The sequence below is a fragment of the Neophocaena asiaeorientalis genome, unplaced genomic scaffold (genome assembly GCF_003031525.2).
Source record: "Neophocaena asiaeorientalis asiaeorientalis breed wild unplaced genomic scaffold, Neophocaena_asiaeorientalis_V1.1 scaffold78, whole genome shotgun sequence".
Lineage (NCBI taxonomy): Eukaryota > Metazoa > Chordata > Mammalia > Artiodactyla > Phocoenidae > Neophocaena > Neophocaena asiaeorientalis.
The window spans coordinates 844524-866541 of NW_020175018.1; the positions used below are offsets into that span (position 1 = coordinate 844524).

General features: G+C 49.0%; 1 protein-coding gene across 2 annotated transcripts in view; it reads left to right on the forward strand.

Annotated features, from left to right (window-relative positions):
- Positions 1 to 22018, forward strand: part of ZNF618 (zinc finger protein 618) — an 88101-nt gene that overhangs the window by 31856 nt on the left and 34227 nt on the right. For both annotated transcript variants that reach the window (XM_024762561.1, XM_024762562.1), the window contains exons 3-9: positions 2881 to 2958; positions 3602 to 3640; positions 8481 to 8570; positions 9456 to 9491; positions 9583 to 9660; positions 16722 to 16781; positions 17323 to 17412. In XM_024762561.1, the coding sequence (XP_024618329.1) occupies positions 2881 to 2958; positions 3602 to 3640; positions 8481 to 8570; positions 9456 to 9491; positions 9583 to 9660; positions 16722 to 16781; positions 17323 to 17412 (471 nt within the window). The remainder of the gene's footprint in view (positions 1 to 2880; positions 2959 to 3601; positions 3641 to 8480; positions 8571 to 9455; positions 9492 to 9582; positions 9661 to 16721; positions 16782 to 17322; positions 17413 to 22018) is intronic.

Consider the following 22018-nt stretch of genomic DNA (forward strand, 5'->3'; position numbering starts at 1 on the left):
CCCCCCCCCCCCCCCCAAATGAGGTGGGTAGCATTTTACTGTGTCCATTTTACAGAGAGGAAGCCTGAGGTGTGGGCGTTTCCATGACTTGTCCAGGGCCCCAGGCTGGTATGTGGTGAGCCGGGATTTGAATCCAGGCTTGCTGACACCGCTGCACTGTGGGGCTGCCACTCTGTTGCACTCTCCCCACGCACCAGCCTCCCTGCCCATCCAGCCCCTTCTGCAGACAGAGCACCTGCAGCCTGGGGTCTTAGGGTGAGTGGGGGAGAGGCAGGGCCTTGAACTCAGGTGTCCCTCCTGCCAACACACACTGCTGTGTCCTGAGACTCTGTGCCAAGCAAGGGGTCTGCTCTGCTCTGGGGCCAGGAGAGGGCCCGAAGCTGGCGAACTGTGCCCCTGTGATTCTCTGAATGGGTTGAGGCCTGTGAGCAAGGCTGCATGTACCCTTGGCTGTCTGTGGATTGAGGGAGAAGCCAGTGGGACGCCTGCTTATAAACAGTGTCAACTGGGTGGGTGAGTCGGGGACATCGCAGCCTGCAGGCCCTGTCCATCAGCCTACACTTACTGTATGGTTTGAGGAAAGACCTTGGGTACTGAGGGCAGTTGGAGAAACTGAGGCCCAGGTCTAGTGGCAGAGACGGGTAGAGCTGGGGCTTGGAGACCTCATCAGAAGTGCATCAAGTCTAAACAAGTCTTCCCCATCACAGGCTGTGGCCTCGGTCCTTTGGGGAGAGACTCCCCCTTCCCTGGGCTGCCTGCCCCTCCACCTCCCCCCATCTTTCCCTTCTCCTGCTCAAGGCCCCTGACTGCGGCCCCTTGCTATAGTCGTGTCAGGGTCCCGCACTGTGCCCACCAGGTCCTGCACTTGGCCGTCGTAGCACAGCCACTCTGCACGTCCTCTCGCCTGGTGGGCTGTCTGCTTCCCATCAGACGGAGGGCAGCGATCGCATCTTGCTTATGGTTGGGGCCTCGGTGCCGGGCATGTGAAGACGCTCAATAAATTCCTGATCGGTTGAAGGAGAATTAGCAGAAACCGTTGAAGTGTGGGTTGGAGGCATAGGGAGGGAGTCCAGGTCTTTATTACTCAGTGACAGATGAGTAGAACAGCAGGACGCCGTGAATTTACTGAGCCCCCGCTGTGTGCTAGTCACGGGACTGAAGACAGGGAAACATACACTCTGATCTTTGCCCTCCGTGGGTTTATATTTTTCCCAGTAAGACAAGGGTAACACATATAAAACCACTGAATAACAGGCTGCTAAATTCCACGCTGGTTTGGAGGACAGCGTTCCCTTGAGTGACCCACAGTAGCAAAGTGGCGCTGCCCCCTGGGGGCCGCTGACTCACAGGTTGTAGCTCATTCATTCTGATCTTGGTCATGAGATGCAGGTATCGTAGTCCTGTTTTACAGGTGAGGAAGCTGAGGCTCGGACCGGAAAAGGAATGTTCCTGCGATCAAACAGCTAGGGGCTGGCAGAGCTGAGCTCACGGTCAGGCTCCGAGCCCAGTGCTCTTCTGACTTAACCTGATACTTGGAATTCACACCCAGTAGCCGGGCCTCTGGCCCGAGGTCGGAGACCGCAGGCAGTGGGAGTTGATGATGGTCCCACTCACCGACTGTCCGCGCTCGTGGTAGGAATACTACTCATGCTTCATTCAGTCTTCACATAGATGCTCTTAAGTTATCCACAGTTTTCCAATAAGGAGACTGAGGCCCGGCCAGTAAATGGTTTAGCTGAGACTCCATCCCAGGGCTGTCTGACTTCAAACCAGTGGTTCCCACACCTGGTTGCTGGGCATCAGAATCCTCTGTGGATGCTTTGGGAAAAGGCAGCTTCCTAGGCCCCTGGCCCTAGCCATTCTGGTACTGTTAGCCTGGGGTGGGGTCAGGGACTCTGTGTGTGTGCAAGCTCCCAGGTCGTTCTGTTAGGGATGGGGCCTGGGCCCAGGTGGTGGCAGGCCTGTGTGAGGGATGGGCAGGGCCTCTAACTCCTGGGACCCCTGCCAGGCTGGGTCTGATGGGCTCTGCTTGCCTTCCTGCCATGGGCCTTTGCCCTGTGATCGGCATGGGTGGGCCCTGCCTTTGACTTATCTGAAATGCCTGCTGGGAACTCAGCCATTTCAGTCTACCTGCCTCTGGGAGAAGGGCCTGGCAGAGGGCTGGAGTCAGACATTCATACCATGTTGATCTCTGCACGTCTGAGGGATCAAGACGGCACCTCAACAGACGAGAGAGGCCCTCTCCTTGTCAGACACGTCTGTAGTAGAGCTGGGCACTTCCTGATGGGGCGTAGGGCGAACTCTGTGAGGTAGGTACTTTTAGCCCCATTTTGTAGATGAGCGGACTGAGGCTTAGTGTGTTTAAGGGAATTACCAAGGTCATGCTGCTGGTAAGTGGCAGAGCCCAGATATATGGTTTAAAGCCTGTCCTCTTAACCTCTGTCCTTCCTGGTGGGGAGAGCGGTAGCTAGAAGTTATTCTATTGCATCTAAGTGATGATATCCTTACATGGATGCAATTTATTCCTTATCCTGAAATTCTTTTACATTCATCTCCTTTTTCCTTTCAAGGAATAACTGTGAGTTACCTAAGAAGTTACCCTCTCTGTCTTAGATTTGGAAGCTGAGGCCCAGAGGCGGGAAGTGACTCTCCCAAGGTCACTCAGAAAATAGAGACAAAAACCTGAAATAGACCCCAGCCTCCTGGCCTCCAGCTCAGTGCTGTCTTTGCTGGTCCTTGCTGCCTCTTTGCTCGTGGGGGACACGATAGCCCATTGGCACAGAGTTAGCATTACCTGGAGGCATCACCAGGGGTCCTGGGGCCTCATGGTTGCGCACGTTGGATGCTGGCTGACCAGTCCTTTCCTTTCCTGTTTTCTAGGGTCCTACGAGTGTGGAATCTGTGGCAAGAAGTACAAATATTACAACTGTTTCCAGACCCACGTACGGGCACACAGAGGTGAGTGACATGTCCCTGGGGCAGAGCTGAGGGGCCGCACCTCCCCATCCTCTGCCTGTTTTTCCACCTGGGCCCCTCCAGGGTGACCCCAGAGGCCCTCAGAGCTCTTTCTGCAGTAGGAGTGGGACCCGAAGAGGAGAGGAGAGGCCTCCTTAACTTGGGAGAGCACCCAGGGATGGGGGTGGGGTGGGGTGCAGCAGGATATGCCACCAGTGCCCCCTGTCTGCCCCCCACAGGCCCGCTTCCTCCCAAGGTGCTTCAGTGCTGTTCACTGTCAGTGGTCCTTGCAGGGAAGGTGTTCGTGTGTCATCTCATGTGCTGCTCATGGCAGCCCAGGGAGTGGGGCGGGGTGCTGGCTCCATTCTGAAGGTGAGGATGCTAAAGCGATGGGGGACAGGAGGGATGGCGCCTGCCCCTCCCTGAGCCTGACCCTGGCAGGCAGGGAGGAAGGGCACTGGCTCAGGGCCCGACAGACAGCAGAGAACGGCGAAGGCTTTGTGCCTGCATCCTGAGTGGGAAGAGAGCATCCCTGGGCACGCGGTAGCGGCTTCTCCTGGCCTCCGCCTGCCGGCTTCTCTCTCTTTTGGTGCTGGCCCTTCCATTGGTCCACTCTGCTCACCACCTCCTTCTCTCTCTCTCACAGACACAGAAGCCACCTCAGGGGAGGGAGCCTCCCAAGGCAGTGAGTATTTTTCCCTCCTCTTGGACTGTGCGGGCTGAGAGGGCCAGGGGTGGGAGGAGGAGGGAGAGCCAGGGCCGAGACCCCAGGCGGCTTCTGGGAGGCCTGTTGCTGTGACGCAGGCTTTGGCTTTGGACACAGCACCTCAGAGCAGCCTTTCCCAAAGTGTGCTCCGTGGCATAGGCATGCTGGGGGAAGTTAACAGGCTTTCTGTCAGTAAAGGGTTCTCTGGCCAGATAACCCGGGGAAGCCTTGAGTTCTGCTAAGTTGAACATGTTTCTTTGCTGTAGACTTTTCAGGGCCCTTCACTGGCAAAATATGCACGTGTATCCCCAAGAGGGGTCCAGGGTATACACCATTTCCTGTGTTCTTTTGACTCCCACTCATGGGTCGGGGGCTCCGTAGCTGATGTTGGGGAAATGCTACTTCAGAGAGTCATCCACCCATGGGCACGAACCCTGGGGTGCGGTATCCCGCCACTTGGCATATACAGGGCCCCGGCATCTGGGGATACTGTTCTGCTTGGCTACTTGCGGCCCCTGCTTGCCTTGCCTCCAGATCTAAACCCACAGGGCTGGTAGGCAGCCAGCACAACAAACCTGACTGAGCCCCGGAACCCAGCAGTTTCCCTCCCAGGTGCGTGTGTGCGCACATCCACCCAAAGATGTGAATTAGGGTGTTCTTAGCACTATTCGTAACGGCTTCAAACTGGAAGCCACCCAAGTGCCTAGCGCTAGTTGAATAGATAAGCGAGTCATGGTGTGTCCCACAAAGGACTACAGTACAGCAGTGAGAGGGAAAGGCTGACAGCTACACACAGCAACGTGGGTTACCCACAAACAGAACGTTAGCAAAAGGAGCCCGGCACAAAGAGTGCTTCCCCTAAGGTCTGTGTATAGAAAGTACAAGAACAGGGGAAACTAATTCACGCTGCAAGAAGTCAGAGTCGTGGTTACCCTTGGGAAGGGGTTTCTAGGTTCTGTGATTTGAGTTGGGCACTGGTACAGGTGTTTTCGGTTTTCAGAAATGTAACGAGCTGAACGTTTAGGATTTGTACATTTTTCTCCATCAGTGGTCAGCATATTTTTTGATAGGGGACCAGATAGAAAATATTTTAGACTCTGCAGCCTAGGTTATGTCCATCGCAGCTGTGCAGCTCTGCCGTGGAGCACGAACACAGGCAGAGACGGTATGGAAATGGATTCCTTATCAAAACAGACAGTGGGCAGGCCATAGTTTGGCCACCCCTGTTCTGCATGTTTGGTATACCACCATGAAAAGTTTCTTAAAATAATAAATAAACACGAGCCACCCCCCCGCCACCCCCCTTAAAAATCCGAAACCGAGTAGTTTGAGGAGGCAGGGCCTTAGTTGCAATTGGGTCCTAACAGCATTCCTCCTAAGGCACTTTCACATCCACTCTCTCTCTGGATTCTTACACCACGTGAAAGGCCTGCAGGGCTGAGGCTACCCCTCCGTTTTCTGGAGAATCTGAGCCTCAGGTTGGCCAGGCACCTGCCCCAGAGTCCTCGGCAGGAGGAATTCAGGGTCCTATGCCTCCTCCCCAAGCCCCACGCTGCCCCTGCCTGGCCCCGGGCTCCTTCTCCCTCAATAGCTCCCTTCTCTTCCGGCTCCCATCGCCCGCCTGTGGTCAGCCGCACAGTTAAGGAACTTCCCTATTTATCTTTCCTTCTTTGGCTATTCTGAGCCCCTGGCCTCTCCAGCAGCCCCTCAATGATCCGTTATGCTCCGTCTGGCTTCCGCTGTTCCCGGAGTTTCACTAGTTGTGGAGGACTTCGTGACTGGGGGTATTTTTAGTCCTTCCTCTCTGCGGACTTCACTCCCCATGGCCAGTGTGCTCTGCTGGACTCTGTGTTCCGTCCTGCCCCCCCCGCCCCTGCCCTGCCCTGGGCCAGCAGTGCCTGCTCAGACAGCCTGGCCTTCTCACACCCCAGCCTTGCGACAGGACCTGGCCGTGGAGTCCTGTGGAGAATGTCAAGTCCAGCCTTGACCTCTTTGCAGAAGAGGATACTGAGTTCCAGAGAGAAGTCATGCAGCTTCTTAGGGGTGGAGGTGGGCATAGAAACCACGTCTCACACCTTCTAGTCCAGGAATCTTTCATTTATTTGTTAGAAAAATAGTACAGTCATACAAGAGGCATATACCCAGTTACCCATCTGTCAACTACGAACATAAAAGATAAACTCCGCATCGAGCTCTCTTGCCTTTGTTTAACAATAATGTTAGGTAACATTTACCCAGTATTTATCGTATGTTAGGTGTTGTGCTCATTTATTCTTTATCACAATTCTGGGAGATGAAGGAACATATCAGTCCTGTTTTACAGTTGAGAAAATCGAGGAGCAGAGAGTTTAGGGCACGTACCCAACATTAATGGCACCTGTAAGTGGTGGAGTTGAGTTTGAACTTGGGCAGCCTGACTCCAGAGCCTGCCTCCCCAGAGATTCCTGGAGTCCCTGAACTCTCTTGGGGTTCTGAAGATGTGGTTTCACTGACCAAAAAATCATTTTGCCTTTCTTCCTTTGGGGATAACTGTCTTGTCCTAATTCGCTCCTGCCTTAGGAGGGCCCGGGCATGTGGTCCTGTCCACATCGAGGAGACATAGATCAGGGTGTGGCGTGGGATTCGACAGAGCAGGGTGGGGCACTTCTCAGTGGCAGAAAGCTGGGGACTCACCTTTTATTGGAGGTGGCGGATGTACGTGGCCCAGCTGGTAGGAGAGGCAGCGTGAGCAGAGATGAGACACGTGGGGTGGGCAACTGCGGGGCGACCAGCGCTGACCAGTATGGGAGAGGACTCACGGGGCAGGACCCCATCTGGAACCAGCAGACCCCAGTTGGGCTTGACTTCTCCACCTCTGTTCCCCGGGTATTCAGCTCTGAAAAGGATTACGGTCCAGATGGGACATGATGGGGTAGGTTGTTGCCTGTGTTGGATTGCTGGCCATGGGGAAGGATCGAAGCCTGTGCCAGGCTTGGAATCCTGGAACTGCCAGCCTGGGAGAGACCCTGGGAATCAGCTCATCTACCACCACGCCCCCCTCCCCAAACTAGGGGAGAAATGGGGATGCTGAATCCCGAGGTGGGGTTGTCACTTGCTGGCAGTCTGGGTGAGACAGGTGGGGACCAAGAGTCTCCTCCCCACGTCCCACCACCTCTACCCCGCCACTCCGTGGTGGGTCGGGGCAGGGGCATGGAGATGGGAGGGTCTGGTAGGATGGTGGATGCCTGAACCCTGCCTGGTCCCCACACCCTCAGAATGTCTGTGTGTACCTCGCCTGGAGACCAGGTCGTCTCTGTGGCCCTGCATCTTCCAGGCACATCCAGGGACTGCAGGTGCCTTGGAAAAGGTGGAGGCAGAGGCGGGGAGCTGGCTAATGCCACCCGTGTCCCTGAGTTCAGCTAAACGGGGGCCAGAAACCCTCCCACAGAATCGCCTGGCACTGCAACCTTGGGATGGGGCAGTCGCATCGGATCCTGTGTTTGGGTGCTGAGGAGCAAAAGACAGGCCAGGAGGCTGGTACCCCAGCCCAGGAGTGGAGAGTGATTCATCCGGACAGAGAAGGACCATGTGCCCTGACTCAGCTGTGGCTTAGAGTTAAGTGAGTAGCTGGATCCTGGCTGTTCCCTGTCCCGCTCTACAGCCTTGAGCAAGCCACCCAACCTCCATGTGCTGGGCATCCTCGGGAAGCTGGGGTGGACGAGCCATCCCTAGATCAGCCCAAGGAGCACACACACAAGGTCTTTGCTAGTCCAGACGTTGGAGGGGCTGCCGATGTGGCAAAGGCACTGTCCTGTACGAGTCCAGCCTCAGACTTTGGAGAGGCCTAGGGGGTCATCCAAACACAGGCCCTGTCATTGTTTATTGCTGTGTCACACACTTCCCCGTGGCTTCACCTGGTCCTCTGGCTCTCTCACGAGGCTGCAGTCAAGGCCGGGGCTGTGGTCTTATCTCACAGCTCAGCCGGGGAAGGGACCGCCTCTGTATGTACTCCCATGCTTGTCAGCAGGATCCATCCTTCCCAAGCTGTTGGGCTGAGGGCCTCAGTTCCCCACTGGCTGTTCACCAGAGGCTGCCAAGTGGGTCTCTATGTGAGGCAGCCTGCAGCAGGCAGCTAGCAAGAGCGAGACGGTGTGAGCAAGGCCAAAGTCGTAGTCTTCCTGTGACATCACTTAACTCTAAGCCGTGGCTGAGTCAGGGCACATGGTCCTTCTCTGTCCGGATGAATCATTCTCCATTCCTGGGCTGGGGTACCAGCCTCCTGGCCCTCTTTTGCTCCTCACCTTACTGCATTGTCTCTGTTAGAAGCGAGTCAGCGGGTCCAGCCGAGACATTGCACAGGACGGGAACGCCAGTAACCAGGGTCATTCAGAACCATCCATGATGGGCCTCACCCAGGCCCCCCTTGCTGTAGGGCTTGCAGCAGGTCCCTTCTGCCCCTCAGTAGACTCAAGTGTTAAATGGGTTATTACCTCCTCCCTCGATTGCAAGGCCGAATGGAGGGAATGCTGGGGAAGCTCCTGGCCTGGCCCCTAACAGTACAGCCAACACCCAGGAAGCTGTAGCTGCAGTGACTGTTATTCTCACATAACGAAGGAAGTCATGAACCGGGCCCTTAGGGGCTCAGCTCACATGGGATAGGATTGGAAGTGCCTTTGAAAATCACTTCAAGGCTCCCTGGTCTCCTTGTGTACAAGACTGCTAACACCCCAGGAGCTATTCTCCATGGAGTCACCAGTTGGGCCCAGTCTGGCCCACACCACCTCCCCCAGCCCCAAGTGACTGAAGCCCTGGTAACCACGTGTCTTTCCATCCCCCGCAGACAACTTCAGGTACACGTGTGACATCTGCGGGAAGAAGTACAAATACTACAGCTGTTTCCAGGAGCACCGAGACCTGCACGCAGTGGATGGTGAGTCAGGCCCCTCACTCCTCAGGAGCAGAGTCCCATAAAGAGACCCCCCTCCAGGGCTGCTTATGGGGCCCAGGGCCCACCCACAGCTTCCCCTCCCTCTTCCTACCCAGGGAAGGTCGGGCAGCAGGCAGACCACGAGTGGAGTGACGAACCTCCGAGGGTTCTGGGCTAGAGAAGGTCTCCATCATATTCCATGTGTATTTCTGATGAGGGTAACCCAAGTGAAGTTGCCGTTTTTGAGGGTCAAAATCAGTCGAATATCAGCAATTTTATACCGATTTATTTTATGATTTCATGTTGAGTATTCACACGCTCTGGTGAAATTAAACCAATTTTTAAAATCGATGATATTTTAGCATCTTAGATTATACAGTTAGAAATTAGAACGATAAATTTAGGTAATTTATTTTTGGAATCTTAAGAATCCTAGAAATAGGGTCTTTGACTGGAAAAGCCTCTGGAGGGTTCCCTCTCCAGCCCCACACCCCAAGCCCGTGTCAGGCTGTGACAGCCGGGTCTCACCACCTGTCGCCTCTGGTCCATCCTTCCTCTCACCTCCTTTTTCTTTACCCATGCCCCCATCTCTTCCTTTTTTTCTCCTGCCCTGGTCCCTCGAGCGTCTGGCGGTGATCCAGAAACAGGCCAGCCCGAAAGCGTCTTCCTGCCCGGGGGTGGGCCCTCGAGGAATGGAGGGATGTGCCCTCCTGTGGCCCTTGGTTTCCTGGGCAGCCACAGTGGCTGAGGCAGCTGTCCTGGGCCCCAAAGGCAAGCTTGCTGGGGCAGAGGCTGGGAGCATTGGGCAGAGGCAGCTATGGGCAGGGACTAACAGGGTTCCTGTTTGCTTCTTTCCTTCTGCGGCTGCCGCCTCCCGCCCGGGCGCAGTGTTTAGTGTGGAAGGGGCCCCTGAGAATCGGGCAGGTAAGTCCTTGGTGGCTGCCCACCTCCCTGTCCCAACCTGGGCTCTGAGACCTGGTTACCAGGGCACTAAGGGCCGTGTGTTCTCCCACAGACCCCTTCGACCAAGGTGTCGTGGCCACTGACGAGGTGAAGGAGGAGCCCCCGGAACCATTCCAGAAAATCGGGCCAAGTATGCAGGCCTCTCTCTGGGGCCGGGGCTGGGTGGGGAGACAGGTGGGGGTGGCTGAGGGTGGCAGGGCGAGTCCCACCACTGGAAGGGGGCAGCGTTGCTAATCCTGCAGCAACAGCTCTGGCCAGCGAGGCACTGGCCTCCTTGTACCTCACTTTGCCCACCTGTCAAATGGGTCAGTCACTCTTAGGACTTGCTTTTGAGAAGCAGCAGGACAGCACAGGGTCCAGGTCAGGGCAGTGAAGGTAGCACAGGCTTGGTGCCCAGTGTTAGCCGTCCTGAGCCTTGGCTCCTCACCTGTGGAGTAAGGGTGACACTTCCCCGCAGGTTTGTTGGGGGATTAAATGAGATCATGGATATAAATCACCTATTAATTAGCACAGTGCCTGGTACATAGTAGGTGCTCGGAAAATACTGTCGTTACTGTTGTCAGAAGGAGTTTATCAGCAAATGAAGCTCTCTGGGGGAGCTACATGCAGACGCTCCGTCCTCATCCCAGTAAACCCCTGAGAGCAGGAGGCACGCACTTGACCTGCCTATTCGCAACGCCCTGGTATTGAGTATTGTGGGAACACAGCAGTGAGCAAGACAGATGTGGCCCTGCCTCGGGTAGTTCACACAGGGAGGGGGCAGTAGGTCAGTAAGCAGGTAGTTACAACATAGAAGCCCAGGGAGCAGTGGGGCTGGGAGGCAACTGACCAGCCTTGGGAATCCATGAGGCTTCTGCGTGGGGATGAGGGTAGGGATGAGCCCCTGTATCCCACATGAAGGCAGCAGAGCTGCACTTGTTCCAGGAACTGAAAGGCAAATCGATTCTGAGTTCAGGTCTTAGAGAGCCTTGAAAACCAGAAGAAGGCAGTTAGATTTCATCCTGAGGGGAATGAGCCAGAGTTTACTCAGTGGAGGAGGGACTTGATCAGGTTTGTGCTTTAGGAAGACATTTTGGCTGCCGCAGGGGGTGTGGATTTGGGTCGGGGTGGAGGTTGGTTCTCGCAAGTGAGACCGGTCCAGCCCTTCAGGAAGTTGCATGCTTGCTTCTTCCTCTCTATTTTTCCATGCCTCTCTTACTACCCAGCAAGAAGAGACCTTTATTGTCTCTACCTGTTGCAATAAGGATTAAGGCAGCTTGTGAAAATATACACACAAACATAGATTGAATGGATGAGGAAGTTTAGGGAAGGAGAGTCAAGGGAGCTGGAACAGTGAAGCCAGAGACAAGCCTCAGAGGGCGGGACTTGGTCCCGGCCCTTGGAAGGCATTGGATGGGCCCCTGAGTGTTCTTCCTCCTTCCTCGTAGGAGATGATTCTCTCCTTTTCTTTACCTCTTAAAGCACTCAGGAAACTGGAGATGTGATAATGTCTGTAAATATGATGTAAAAATAATGTCTGTATGACAGCACTTGTCATATGCAGTGGTAAACATTCAATAAACAGTAACATTAAAATAATCTTGAAGTGGGGACTTGCCTGGCGGTGCAGTGGTTAAGACTTCACCTTCCAATGCAGGGGGTGTGGGTTCGATCCCTGGTCAGGAAACTAAAATCTCACATGCCTCAGACCCAAAAAACCAAAACATAAAACCGAAGCAATACTGTAACAAATTCAATAAAGACTTTAAAAATGGTCCACGTCAAAACAAAACAAAATCTTTAAAACAAAAAAACAACAGCCTTGAAGTGAAGAAAACGATGAAATCCTTAACAGTAAAACTGCCGGAAGTTAGACTGTGGGAGAACCCAGATGTGAATCAGACATGTTCCATGATGGACGTTCATAGACCAATGCAGGACAGGGACACTGGGATCTGTGAAACTCCCCCCCTCCCGCTTCAGCGTTGCCTGCCAGCAGTCCCAGCATAGCACCACCCCTTCCATCTGTAGCATCATAATTATCAAAACAGAATACAGACAACATAGGCTGTAGAATCAGACCAGCCCAGGTTTGAATGCTGACATCACCAATTTACTAGCTACTTACCCCCACGGAGTGTCCTTTGATTCTTGTATAAATTGGGAATAAGAACATCTATCTGTTCTTCAGGGCTGTTGGAGGATGCCTGTAAGTGTCTAGCCCAGCACCCAGCTCGTATTTAGGGCTTAACGAATGAGCGATGTTGCTGAGAGATAGTCAAGAGCGAGAGCTTTAGAGCCATCCCAAAGATGAACCCCAGCTCTATACTTAATGCCTGTGTGACATCCTGCAAGTTTTATAATCTCTCTAATCACAGTAATGACAGTAAAACTCACCTCTCAGGATTGTCATGGAGATTAGATGAGATTATATTTGTAAAGGAATTAGTATAGTCCTTGACATTTACATGGAAAGCATTAAACAAGTGGTACCTATTAATTATCCAGAAAGGTACAGAGCAAGATGAAACTTGTTCTCTATATCAGTAACTACGTCTGACAGCCAGCCAGTGCTAGGACCCAGGAGGAATTATCACAAATTATATGGAGTAGGGAATTGCACTGAGAAAACTGACTGAGTTTGGCTCCCAGCTTGACGCCATGGAACTGAGATGTCTATAAGAGTATGAGGCTGTTCCTTGTTACCACTCAGCAGCTGCCTTGTGAGATCAGAATCCTGCTTCTTGGGCTTCTGCCACTTTTTGTAAGCTGGCCAGTAGGGGTACAGTGCACTGTGGAGGGACTAGTCCCCACAAGTAGAGCTCTATAGGTCAGGGGAAGAGGAGAAACAGTGGCAGCAGGGCATGCTGGGAAGTATGCCTTTCACATCCATGTCAGCTGAGCAAATTGGAGAATTAAGTACTCAAGGAGGAGGAAGCCAGAGCCAGTACAGAGCAGAGGGATCCTGCTAGAAGGAGGGAGTTGGTCTAAGAGGCCCTGTGTGTCAACGTGCTCTTTGGGTGCAGATCTGAGAATTACTCCCATGGTAATGGTCTACCATGATAATGGGGGGACGATTGAGGACAATTCATTCAAGTCTATTGAAACAGTGTAAATCTGGATTTATTTATAGGTTACTTGAGTTTTATACCTGGATAAGGAAGAGTGACTTGAAAGGTAAAAAAAAAAAAAAAAATAAGAAAATAAAACTTGGGAACTATGAAAATTCCACATGACAAGAAAGGAATTTAAGAGACTTAGAGGAAGAGTATACCTCTGAAAATGATCTACCACAGAGTCTAGAAGGAAATGCTGTTTGGCAACCACAGTCAAGTATGAGAAAATATGACCTGTCTTAGTTCACTCAGGCTGCCATAACAAAGTACCATAGACTGGGTGACTTAAATAACAGAAATTAATTTTCTCACAGTTCTGGAGGCTGAAGTCAAAATCAGGGTGCCAGTGTGATTGAGTTCTGGTCCAATGACCCTCTTTCTGGCTGTACTGTCACATGGTGAGAAGAAAAAGAGAGCAAACTCTCTGGTGCCTCTTGTTATAAGGGCACTAATCCCATCATGAGGGACCCCACCGCCATCCTCATGACTTCATCTAACCTAATTACTTCCCAAAGGCCCCATCTCCAAATAGCATTGCATTGGGAGACAGGACATCATCATCTGAATTTTGGGGGGAAACAATTCAGTCCATAGCATGACCTCTGTAAAAAAGGAAGCTGTATGGTGAAAAAGCAACAAGATAAGATGAAAAACCAAAGAGAGAGGAATGAGATGAGAAGAATTGGAGAGAAGCAGAAAATATAAGAGCAGATTTAAAACCTACATTGTAGATAGTAAAGAGCAGAGTTGATCTGCAGAAATGGAATTAATAATGTGAAGGACAAACTTGAACAGATGAGCTTAATAAGCAGAAAACATGATAAATATGGAGAATGGGGAAACTGTTCCAGATAATTGGTGGGACAGAAGCAATACTCCAAAGATACGATAGAAGAAAAAATTGCTCAGCTAAAGGAAGACCTATATGTCAGGTAGAATCAATAAAAGAGGACCCATAACTAGATAGATATTAGTGGCTTTTTAAACTATAAATATAAGGGGGAAAACTATACAGGTACCTGGAAATAAAAAAGCAAGTTACTTACAAATGATTTCAAGGTGGACTTGCATCGGACTTCCCTGCAATACTAAATGCTGAAAGATCATGGAATAAGTTCTGAAGGGAAAAAGGTGTAACCTAAGAATTTTATATCTAGACAAACTGTGATTTGTGTGTAAGAAAAAAAAAACAAGGGCTCAGAAACGTGCTATTTCTCCTATATACCCAACTTCAAAAAATTACTTGAAGATGTACTCCAATGAACTGAGTGGTTGAACACATTTAAGGGCTCAATTATGAGGCATTAATTCATAGTAAAAGAGGACTTGTGAATACTGAAGCCAGGTAAACTAGAAGTAAGTTTAAGTTTAAAATGTTGCAAATCTGATTATAAAATTGAATGCAAAAAAAGATCATTCTAAAATATTAAAAATGAATGTTAAAAACCAGGAAGGAAGGAATAGGTGAAGGATACAATAAAGTAGGTTAAATCAGTCCTGCTTATAGTGTGGTCCCCAAACCAGCAGCATAAGCATCTCCTAAAAGCTTATTAAAAATGTAAATTCTCAGGCCCCACACCAGACCTGTGGAATCAGAATCTCCAAGGTGGGGCTCAGGTGTCTGTGTTGTAACAGTCTTTCTAGATGATTCTTATTTAGGCTAAAGTTTGAGAGGCACTGAGTTAAACTACCTTTCTCAGTGGTAATAGATATGAAAATATCATTTCGTGCTTGACTATAAAAATCAGAGAAATGTATCTTATATACTGTCTAGAACAATGGAAAATATTGGAAAATGCTGGAATATTGGAGAATAATGGAAAGGCAAAGAAAAGAGTTCATACATCAAACAACTGAAAACTAAGGGAATAAACCAGAAAGGGTATAGGATGAAAAGAAAAGAATCATAAGACAAGTAAAACCAAGTCAGTAATAGCAATAAAAGCAAATGGCATAACTTCCTTTATTAGAAGACAAAGATTCTCAGGTTAACTTAAAACAATCCAATTAAGAATGGTTTATTAGAGACATACTTAGTTAATTCCTTGTCTTTTACTCTTCTCTTTCCCATGGAGCTCTTTCCTACTCCCTTAACTAAATTGAATTCCCTATTAAGATTTTCACAGCACCGTGTCTGCTTAAGACTACCCATTGTGGTTGCAGTTTTAGATTTGTGTGATGATTTGATTTTTCTTTCTCCTTTTCCAGACTGTAAGTTCCTTGAAGGCAGGGACCATTGCTCAACATTTTGTGCCAGCATTTAGCACAGTACCTGTTTGATGAATGCAAGTACAAGAAAATTTAGGGAAATGGCTTTAGGCACATGTGAACAAGTAGAAGGATCTAACAAAGTAATTATCAAGAACTAATAATATTAATACCAGACAAACTAATAAAACAGTGTAATTAAAAGTTAGAGTGGGGCTTTCCTGGTGGCACAGTGGTTGAGAGTCCGCCTGCCGATGCAGGGGACACGGGTTCATGCCCCGGTCCGGGAAGATCCCACATGCGGCAGAGCGGCTGGGCCCGTGAGCCATGGCCGCTGAGCCTGCGCATCCGGAGCCTGTGCTCCGCAGATGGAGAGGCCACGACAGTGAGAGGCCCGGGTACCGCAAAAAAAAAAAAAAAAAGAGTGGTGGTTCTTAACTTTCTAACACTTCAGGATTTTCTTCAGGACCTGTTCAAACACAGTTTACTGGATCCCATCCTTAGGATTTTTCTTGCAGAATGTTTCGAATAAGTCCCGAGAATTTGCATTTCTAACAGGTTCCCAGGCGATGCTGATTGCCACTAGCCCAGGGACCATGCTTTGAGAACTGCGGTGTTAGAAAATAGTGTAATGTTAACAAAGGATATGGTTCAAAGTGGAGGTTTTGATCTCGTGAGCCTGTCTGCATCAAACAACATTGTATCTAAATATACGAAATAAATTCAGAAACGCAATGAATTGGAAGGATTGATCACAACATTTGGTCTTTGACAGAGCAAGAAGAGAAATAAAGGTTAAAGGTTATATAGAGTTTGAATAATGCATTAATACAGTTGATCTAACCACTTCAGAGCCTACCTGCAAAGAGCAATAATATATCTTTACCACGGTCATGAATCAGTTAACAAAAATTATTTTTTAGCTACCAAAATTTTTAAAGCTCCTGTATTGAGAGAAAAGAGCATAAACAGACCAAGAAACCAATTGAGAAAAGATACTTGTAACGTGTCGAACGAAACGTTGTTGCCCTTAATCTATAGAGTTCTTAGCCATTTTAAAAAAGGTAAACATGCCTGTAGAAACATTGACTGTAAACAAAATAGGAAAGTCACAAAAGAAAAAATGTAGTTCATTAATCCTCAAAAGTAGCTTCCTTAGAACTCAAAGAAATGGAAAATAAAACCAGCAGTGCGATGTATTTCTCCCTGTCAGGCACAGTAAGAAGATGATAGTACTGAATGCTGGCTACAGTATATGGAAACAGTCATTTTGAGATCTTTCTGATGGGGGCGAAAATTGGCCCAGTCTTTCAGTAAGTAGTTGGTGCTGTGGTGATCAAAAGCCTTAAAAATGCAGACCCTTAATTTATCCTGGGGAAATATGTGCAAAGATTATGAACAATAATCTTTATTTTGCAGTGGTGTGCAAAAATAATGAGCAGATGTGCAAAAATTTCTACGAGGATACGGATCACAGCATTTTTTTTATAAGGGAAATTTTTGAAACAATCTCAGTGTCCTCTGGTTTAGAAGACTGGCTCAGCAAATTCCAAAGTCCAGTGGTAACCAGGCAGCCAATAAATGCAGTAGAGATCGATGTTTATTGATTTGAGCAAGATGTCTACAAAATATTGTTGATTGAATGCACCAGGTTACAAAGAGCATATAGATCACGGCTGGCTAATTCAAGGCCCGTAGAAGCCAGACGGCTGACGTCAGTGAGAGATGAGATGGGAGTGCAGGGTGGGGTCTGGGGCAAGTGGCCAGGTGAATGCTCCACCCTGTGGGGTAGCTGCTACTCTTTTTTGGGGATTATAGATGATTGAAGTTTCTCTTATATTTAAAATTTTGTATTTGTATTTATCAGTATTTTATAATTTTCCCCCAGTGAACAATATTACATCAGAAATTTTTAAGAAGAAAGAAGTTAGGCAGTGCCAAAAGAGAGGTAAAGATGAAGTCCGGTGGGACCCAAGAGGAAGACATGGCCCCTTCTGCCAGGGGGTGGGGGGCGTTGGGGGGCAGGGAAGACCCTGGAGACAAGGTGACCCACATGTGGCCATTGCAGAGGGCAAGGCTTGAAAAGGGGCTGATAAAGAGGTTGGCACTGGAGGTCAACTCAGGACACCACCCATTTCCTGAGCACCGGGGCCTGGGGGTGGAGCGATGGAGGAGGACAGCGTGTGCCAGGTACTGTTCTAAGCATGTGACATACAAATTTAATCCTCACAGCAATCCTATAAGGTGGTCCTATCATTGCCCCATTTTACAGATAGGAAAACTGAGGCATGGAGAGGTTATTAGATTTGCCTAAAGTCACACAGCTTGAAATAGAGGAGCTGGGATCTGAACCCTGGCGGTCTGACTCAAGGGGGCTCCTGATTCTAGTTGGTGGTCCCAGAATGAGGAGGGGTTTGTGGGGAGGGAGCAAGCTGCTACTTCTGGATGGGAACAGGCACCCATTCCCACACTCTCCTCTCCTTGGACAGAAACCGGCAATTATACCTGTGAATTCTGCGGAAAGCAGTACAAGTACTACACGCCCTACCAGGAGCACGTGGCCTTACACGCTCCCATCAGTGAGTACCTTCTCTGGTTGCGGGAAGGGTGGGCCAGCCATAGGCTGAGGCTCTGGAGTTTGGCTAGGGGAGGGTGAAAGCAAAGGTGAACTTGTTCTGGGTCAGCCTCTAGGTGTCCCAGGTCTGACCTGGGGCCACCTGACTGCAGGAGCAGGGAAAGCCCCACCCTTAAGCCAGCAAAGTCTGAGTCCTCCCCTGGTGGTCTCAGAGGCCTGGGCCCATGTGGATTTTGGGTTAGGAAGGGTGGGCATCATTCACCCAAGTCCTTCAGCAGCCTTGTCCTCACCTCTTCCAAGCACCTCCAAATCATGTGGTCCCTGAGTCGCCACCCTCAAAGGCAGCGCCATGTAATGCAGCTTCAGTCTGAACCAGCGCAGGGCCAGGCTGGAGGATGGTCAGTTAGACAAGACAGCTTTGCCCTTGGAGGTAGAAAGGGTAAGAAGTCAGAAGGAGTGCCAGGCCAGCCTCAGAAGCCCCGGGTATTAGTCCCAGTGGAGTCACAGGCATGTGTGTGGCCTTGGGCAGGCCCCCAATCCCTCCCTCCTCCCCTGGCCTGGGAGGGAAAGGGTTCTAAGGATCCTTCCCACAGGGACATCCTGGCCTTCCATTCTCCCCATGCGGCTGATTTCCCAGCTTCCCTTTTGGATGTCAGAGGGGGCTGTATCCTTAGATCCCCAAGTATATGAGCTAAGAGGGCTCTCAGTCCTCAGCCAAAGTTCAGACAGGGCGGGGCTTAACCACATTGCAGGGCAGTAGGGCGGGATGTTTAAGAGGTATTTGGGAGTATCCCTGCTTTTGTTTGTCACAAAAGAGCTATGGGGATCCCACTCCACAGTCTGTGGATAGGAAGGTTTAGGTTCAGGGAGGGGAAGGGATTATGCAAGGTCATCAGGGGTGCAAGGTGCCTAGAGTACGGGAGGCCCAACCCTCCTGGAGCACTGACAGTAGCAGCACAGGCCCCTGGGCCCCTGAGGGCTTTCAGGTGGGCAGGGAGGGGTGTCCACAGCTCAGGCGGTGGAGGAGGTAGCTTCCCCGGGAGGTCCTGCCTGCTGTGCAGAGCGGCAGGACTGAGGGGTCTCCCTCAGATGGGGAGCACCCATCCTTAGGTGGAATACTGGGCTGAGGTTCTCATACTGCTTGGCCCCTGACTGATGGGTAACCTTGGACCTGTCACTTCCCTTCTCTGGGCTCAGGTTTCCCACCTGTGGGAGCTCTCGAGGTCTTTTCAGCCCAGGGGTCTGGATTCCAGTCATCTCCAGTATAAGGAGACCCTCAGGCAGGCCTCTGCAGTGGCGCTACTACAGGAGCCTCTCCTGCCACCCATGCTAAGCATGTATGGGTTACTTATTGCCCACCACATGGCCAGGTCCTATGTGGGGGAGAGAGGCCACAGCTGACACTGGGTGGGCACTAACCCATCCATTTGACCCACTCATGGTGCTGGTGCTGAAGCATCAGGGCTGTGGCTTGAGCTCCATGGCTCAGACCCCTCTGGGGATCCCGCTGTCCATGGGCAGGGACAGGGGCAATTGTGTGTGGGTACCTGCTTACCTGTGCTCTCCGGGGAAACAGCAACTGCCCCGCTGCCAGGTGCCCAGAGGTGATGCTATCCAGAATGCACTTACAGTTAGGTGTTAGTTACAAAGCCATCCTGCAACTTGGGTTTCAGCCTTTGGAGAAAACCTTCAGTGCTGTTTCTGCTCTTTCCCCAAATGGCTCTTGCTGGAACAAGTTGAATAAGGTCATGGAGTTAATAAGAGGAGGAGCTTGGCTTGAACCCTGACAGGCACCCTCTAGGCCCATACTCTTAACCATGAAGTTCTCCTGCATCGCATGTCAGATGGTACAGCAGGAAGGGGTGCTTCGTTTGTACCCTGATTACTTCCCTAACGTCCAGGTACTTCTCTCCTGAAAGGCTGTCTACTCTTTCTCTGTTCCTCATTTTCTTGTTCTCTCTATTGTGAACTCTTTTGTCTTTCTGCACCTGTTTGTTGAGTGCATCTCTTCTTTATTACTGAAGTCTAGGGACTCTATGATCATCTGTGTTTAAAATTACAGAGTGAGAGATTTAGGTTAGATGCAACAGAGGATTGATTCTCCAAAGCTGACCAAGAAATAGTCCCTCCAGTGGCCTTTGGATCTAGATATTTGTATGTCCATGGGTTCTATGGGTTCCATGTGGAATTGGGGGCTGGACTTGATGGCTTCATCAAGTGGTACTCAGGGCCAGGCCTTGAGAGACCCTGGGTCTCCTGAGAGCATCCAGAGCGACGTAGGCTGACTGGAAGGAGGTCTAACGAAATGGAGTCATATAATATGTACTCTCTTGGGTCTGACTGCTTTCACTTAGCAAAATGTTTTTAAGATTCCTACATGTTGTATATATCGGTTCATTCTTTTTTTTTACTGCTGAGCAATATTCTGTTGTGTGCAAGTACCACAGTTTGTTGAGCCATTTGCTTGTTCATTTGAATTGTTTCCAGTTTTAGGCTATTATGAATAAAGCTGCTGTTGAAAATGCTTGTACTAGGCTTTCTGTGTTCATTTCTCTTGGATAAATTCCAGGGCGTAGAATTGATAGGTCATAGGGGAGAGTATGTTTACCTTTTTAAGAACTGACAAACCATTTCCCAAGATGACTGTAGCACCTTTCACTCCCACCAGCCACAGATGGGAGCTGCACTTGCTCCAAATTCTTGCCAACAATTTGGTGGTAGGAAGCGACTCTGGTGAGTGTGTAGCGGTATTTCATTGTGGTGTTAATTTGTATTTTCCTGATGACTAATGATGTTGAGCACTTTTTCATTTGCTTATTAGCCATTCGTATATTTTACTTTGGAAACTGTTTAAGTCTTTTGCCCATTTTTTTTGGTTGGGTTGTTTGTCTTTTTATTGTTAAATTGGAGGAGTTCTTTATATACTCTAGATCCAGGGTCTTTATCAAATATATATTTTGTGGACATTTTCTCTCAGTCTTTGGTGTGACTGTTGATTTTCATATAGTATCTTTTGATGAGCAGTTTTTCATTTTAATGAAGTCTAATTTATCGGTTTTTTTTATGGTTAGTGTTTTCTCAGTTCTACTCAGGATATCCTTGCCTACCTCAATGTGGTGAAGATATTCTTCTTTATTATCTTTTAGAATCCTTATACTTTCAGCTTTTACATTTAAGTCTCTGATCCATTTTAAGTTAATTTTTGTGAATGATGAGAGGTATGATTTGAGATTAACTTTATTCCATATGACTGGTTGTTCCAACACCATTTGTTGAAAAGATTGTCCTTTTTCCATTACATTGCATTGAGACCTTTGTTGAAAATCAGTTGAATGCATAAGTACGTGTGAGTTTATTTCTCTTCCACTGATCTATTTGCCTGTGTTGGCGCCAACATGGTCTTATTTACTCTAAGTCTTAAATCAGGTACTCTCAGGTTTTCAACCTTGTGTATTTTTAAGAATATTTTTCTTAAAACAAGGAACTTTGCCTGCAATATAAATGTTAGTCTTATAGCCAATTGCTACAAAAACATCCAACTGGGATTTTGTTTACCATTACACTGTAGACCAATCTGGGGAGAATAGACATCATGATGATAGTCGATCTTCCACTACTTCATGAACATAGTATATCTCTCCATTGGTTTAGGTCTATTTAAATTTCTCTCAGCAATAGTTTGTATTTTCAGAGCAGAGGTCTTTTACATATTTCATTAAATTATATCTAAGTATTTTATGGGTTTTTTTGATGCCACTATGATTTTTTTATTTTCCAGTTTTTGTTGCTATGATATTTGTGTATGTTGAATTTGTATCCTGCAACTTTGTTAAATTCACTTATTAGTTCTATTAGCTTTTTGCTAAATTTATCAGAATTTTTCTTGTACATGCTGATGTCATCTGCTAATAAAGAGAGCCTTACTTCTTTTTTTCTAATCTGTATTCCTTTTATTATTCTCTCTCTTCCCCATTATGCTGATTAGGACCCTCCAGTTCAATGCTGAATAAATGAAATGTGTGGATATCTCTGCCTAGCTCCCAATCATAGGGTTCAGTTTTTCATCGTTAAGTATGATCATTTTCATTGTTAAGTATTATGTTAGCTAAAATAGGTTTTCATAGATGCCCCTTTGTCAGTTGAGGAAGTTACCTTCTATTTCTAATTTACTGAAAGTTTTTATCAGAAATTGGTGTTAGGTGTTTTTTCTGCATTTGTTGAGATGATCCTATGATTCTTATCTTTTATTCTGATAATGTGGTAAATTACATGGATTGATTTTTTTTTTTTTTTTTTTTTTTTTTTTTTGCGGTACGCAGGCCTCTCACTGTTGTGGCCTCTCCTGTTGCGGAGCACAGGCTCCAGATGCGCAGGCTCAGCGGCCATGGCTCATGGGCCCAGCCGCTCCGCGGCATGGGGGATCTTCCCGGACCGGGGCACGAACCCGCGTCCCCTGCCTCGGCAGGCGGACTCTCAACCACTGCGCCACCAGGGGAGCCCAACATTTCTTATACTGTAGGTCTGTTGATGAAAGATTCTGTTAATTGAAAGTGTTTTTATTTCACCTTTTCTTTTGAAGGATGTTTTCTTTGGACGTGAAATTCTAGGTT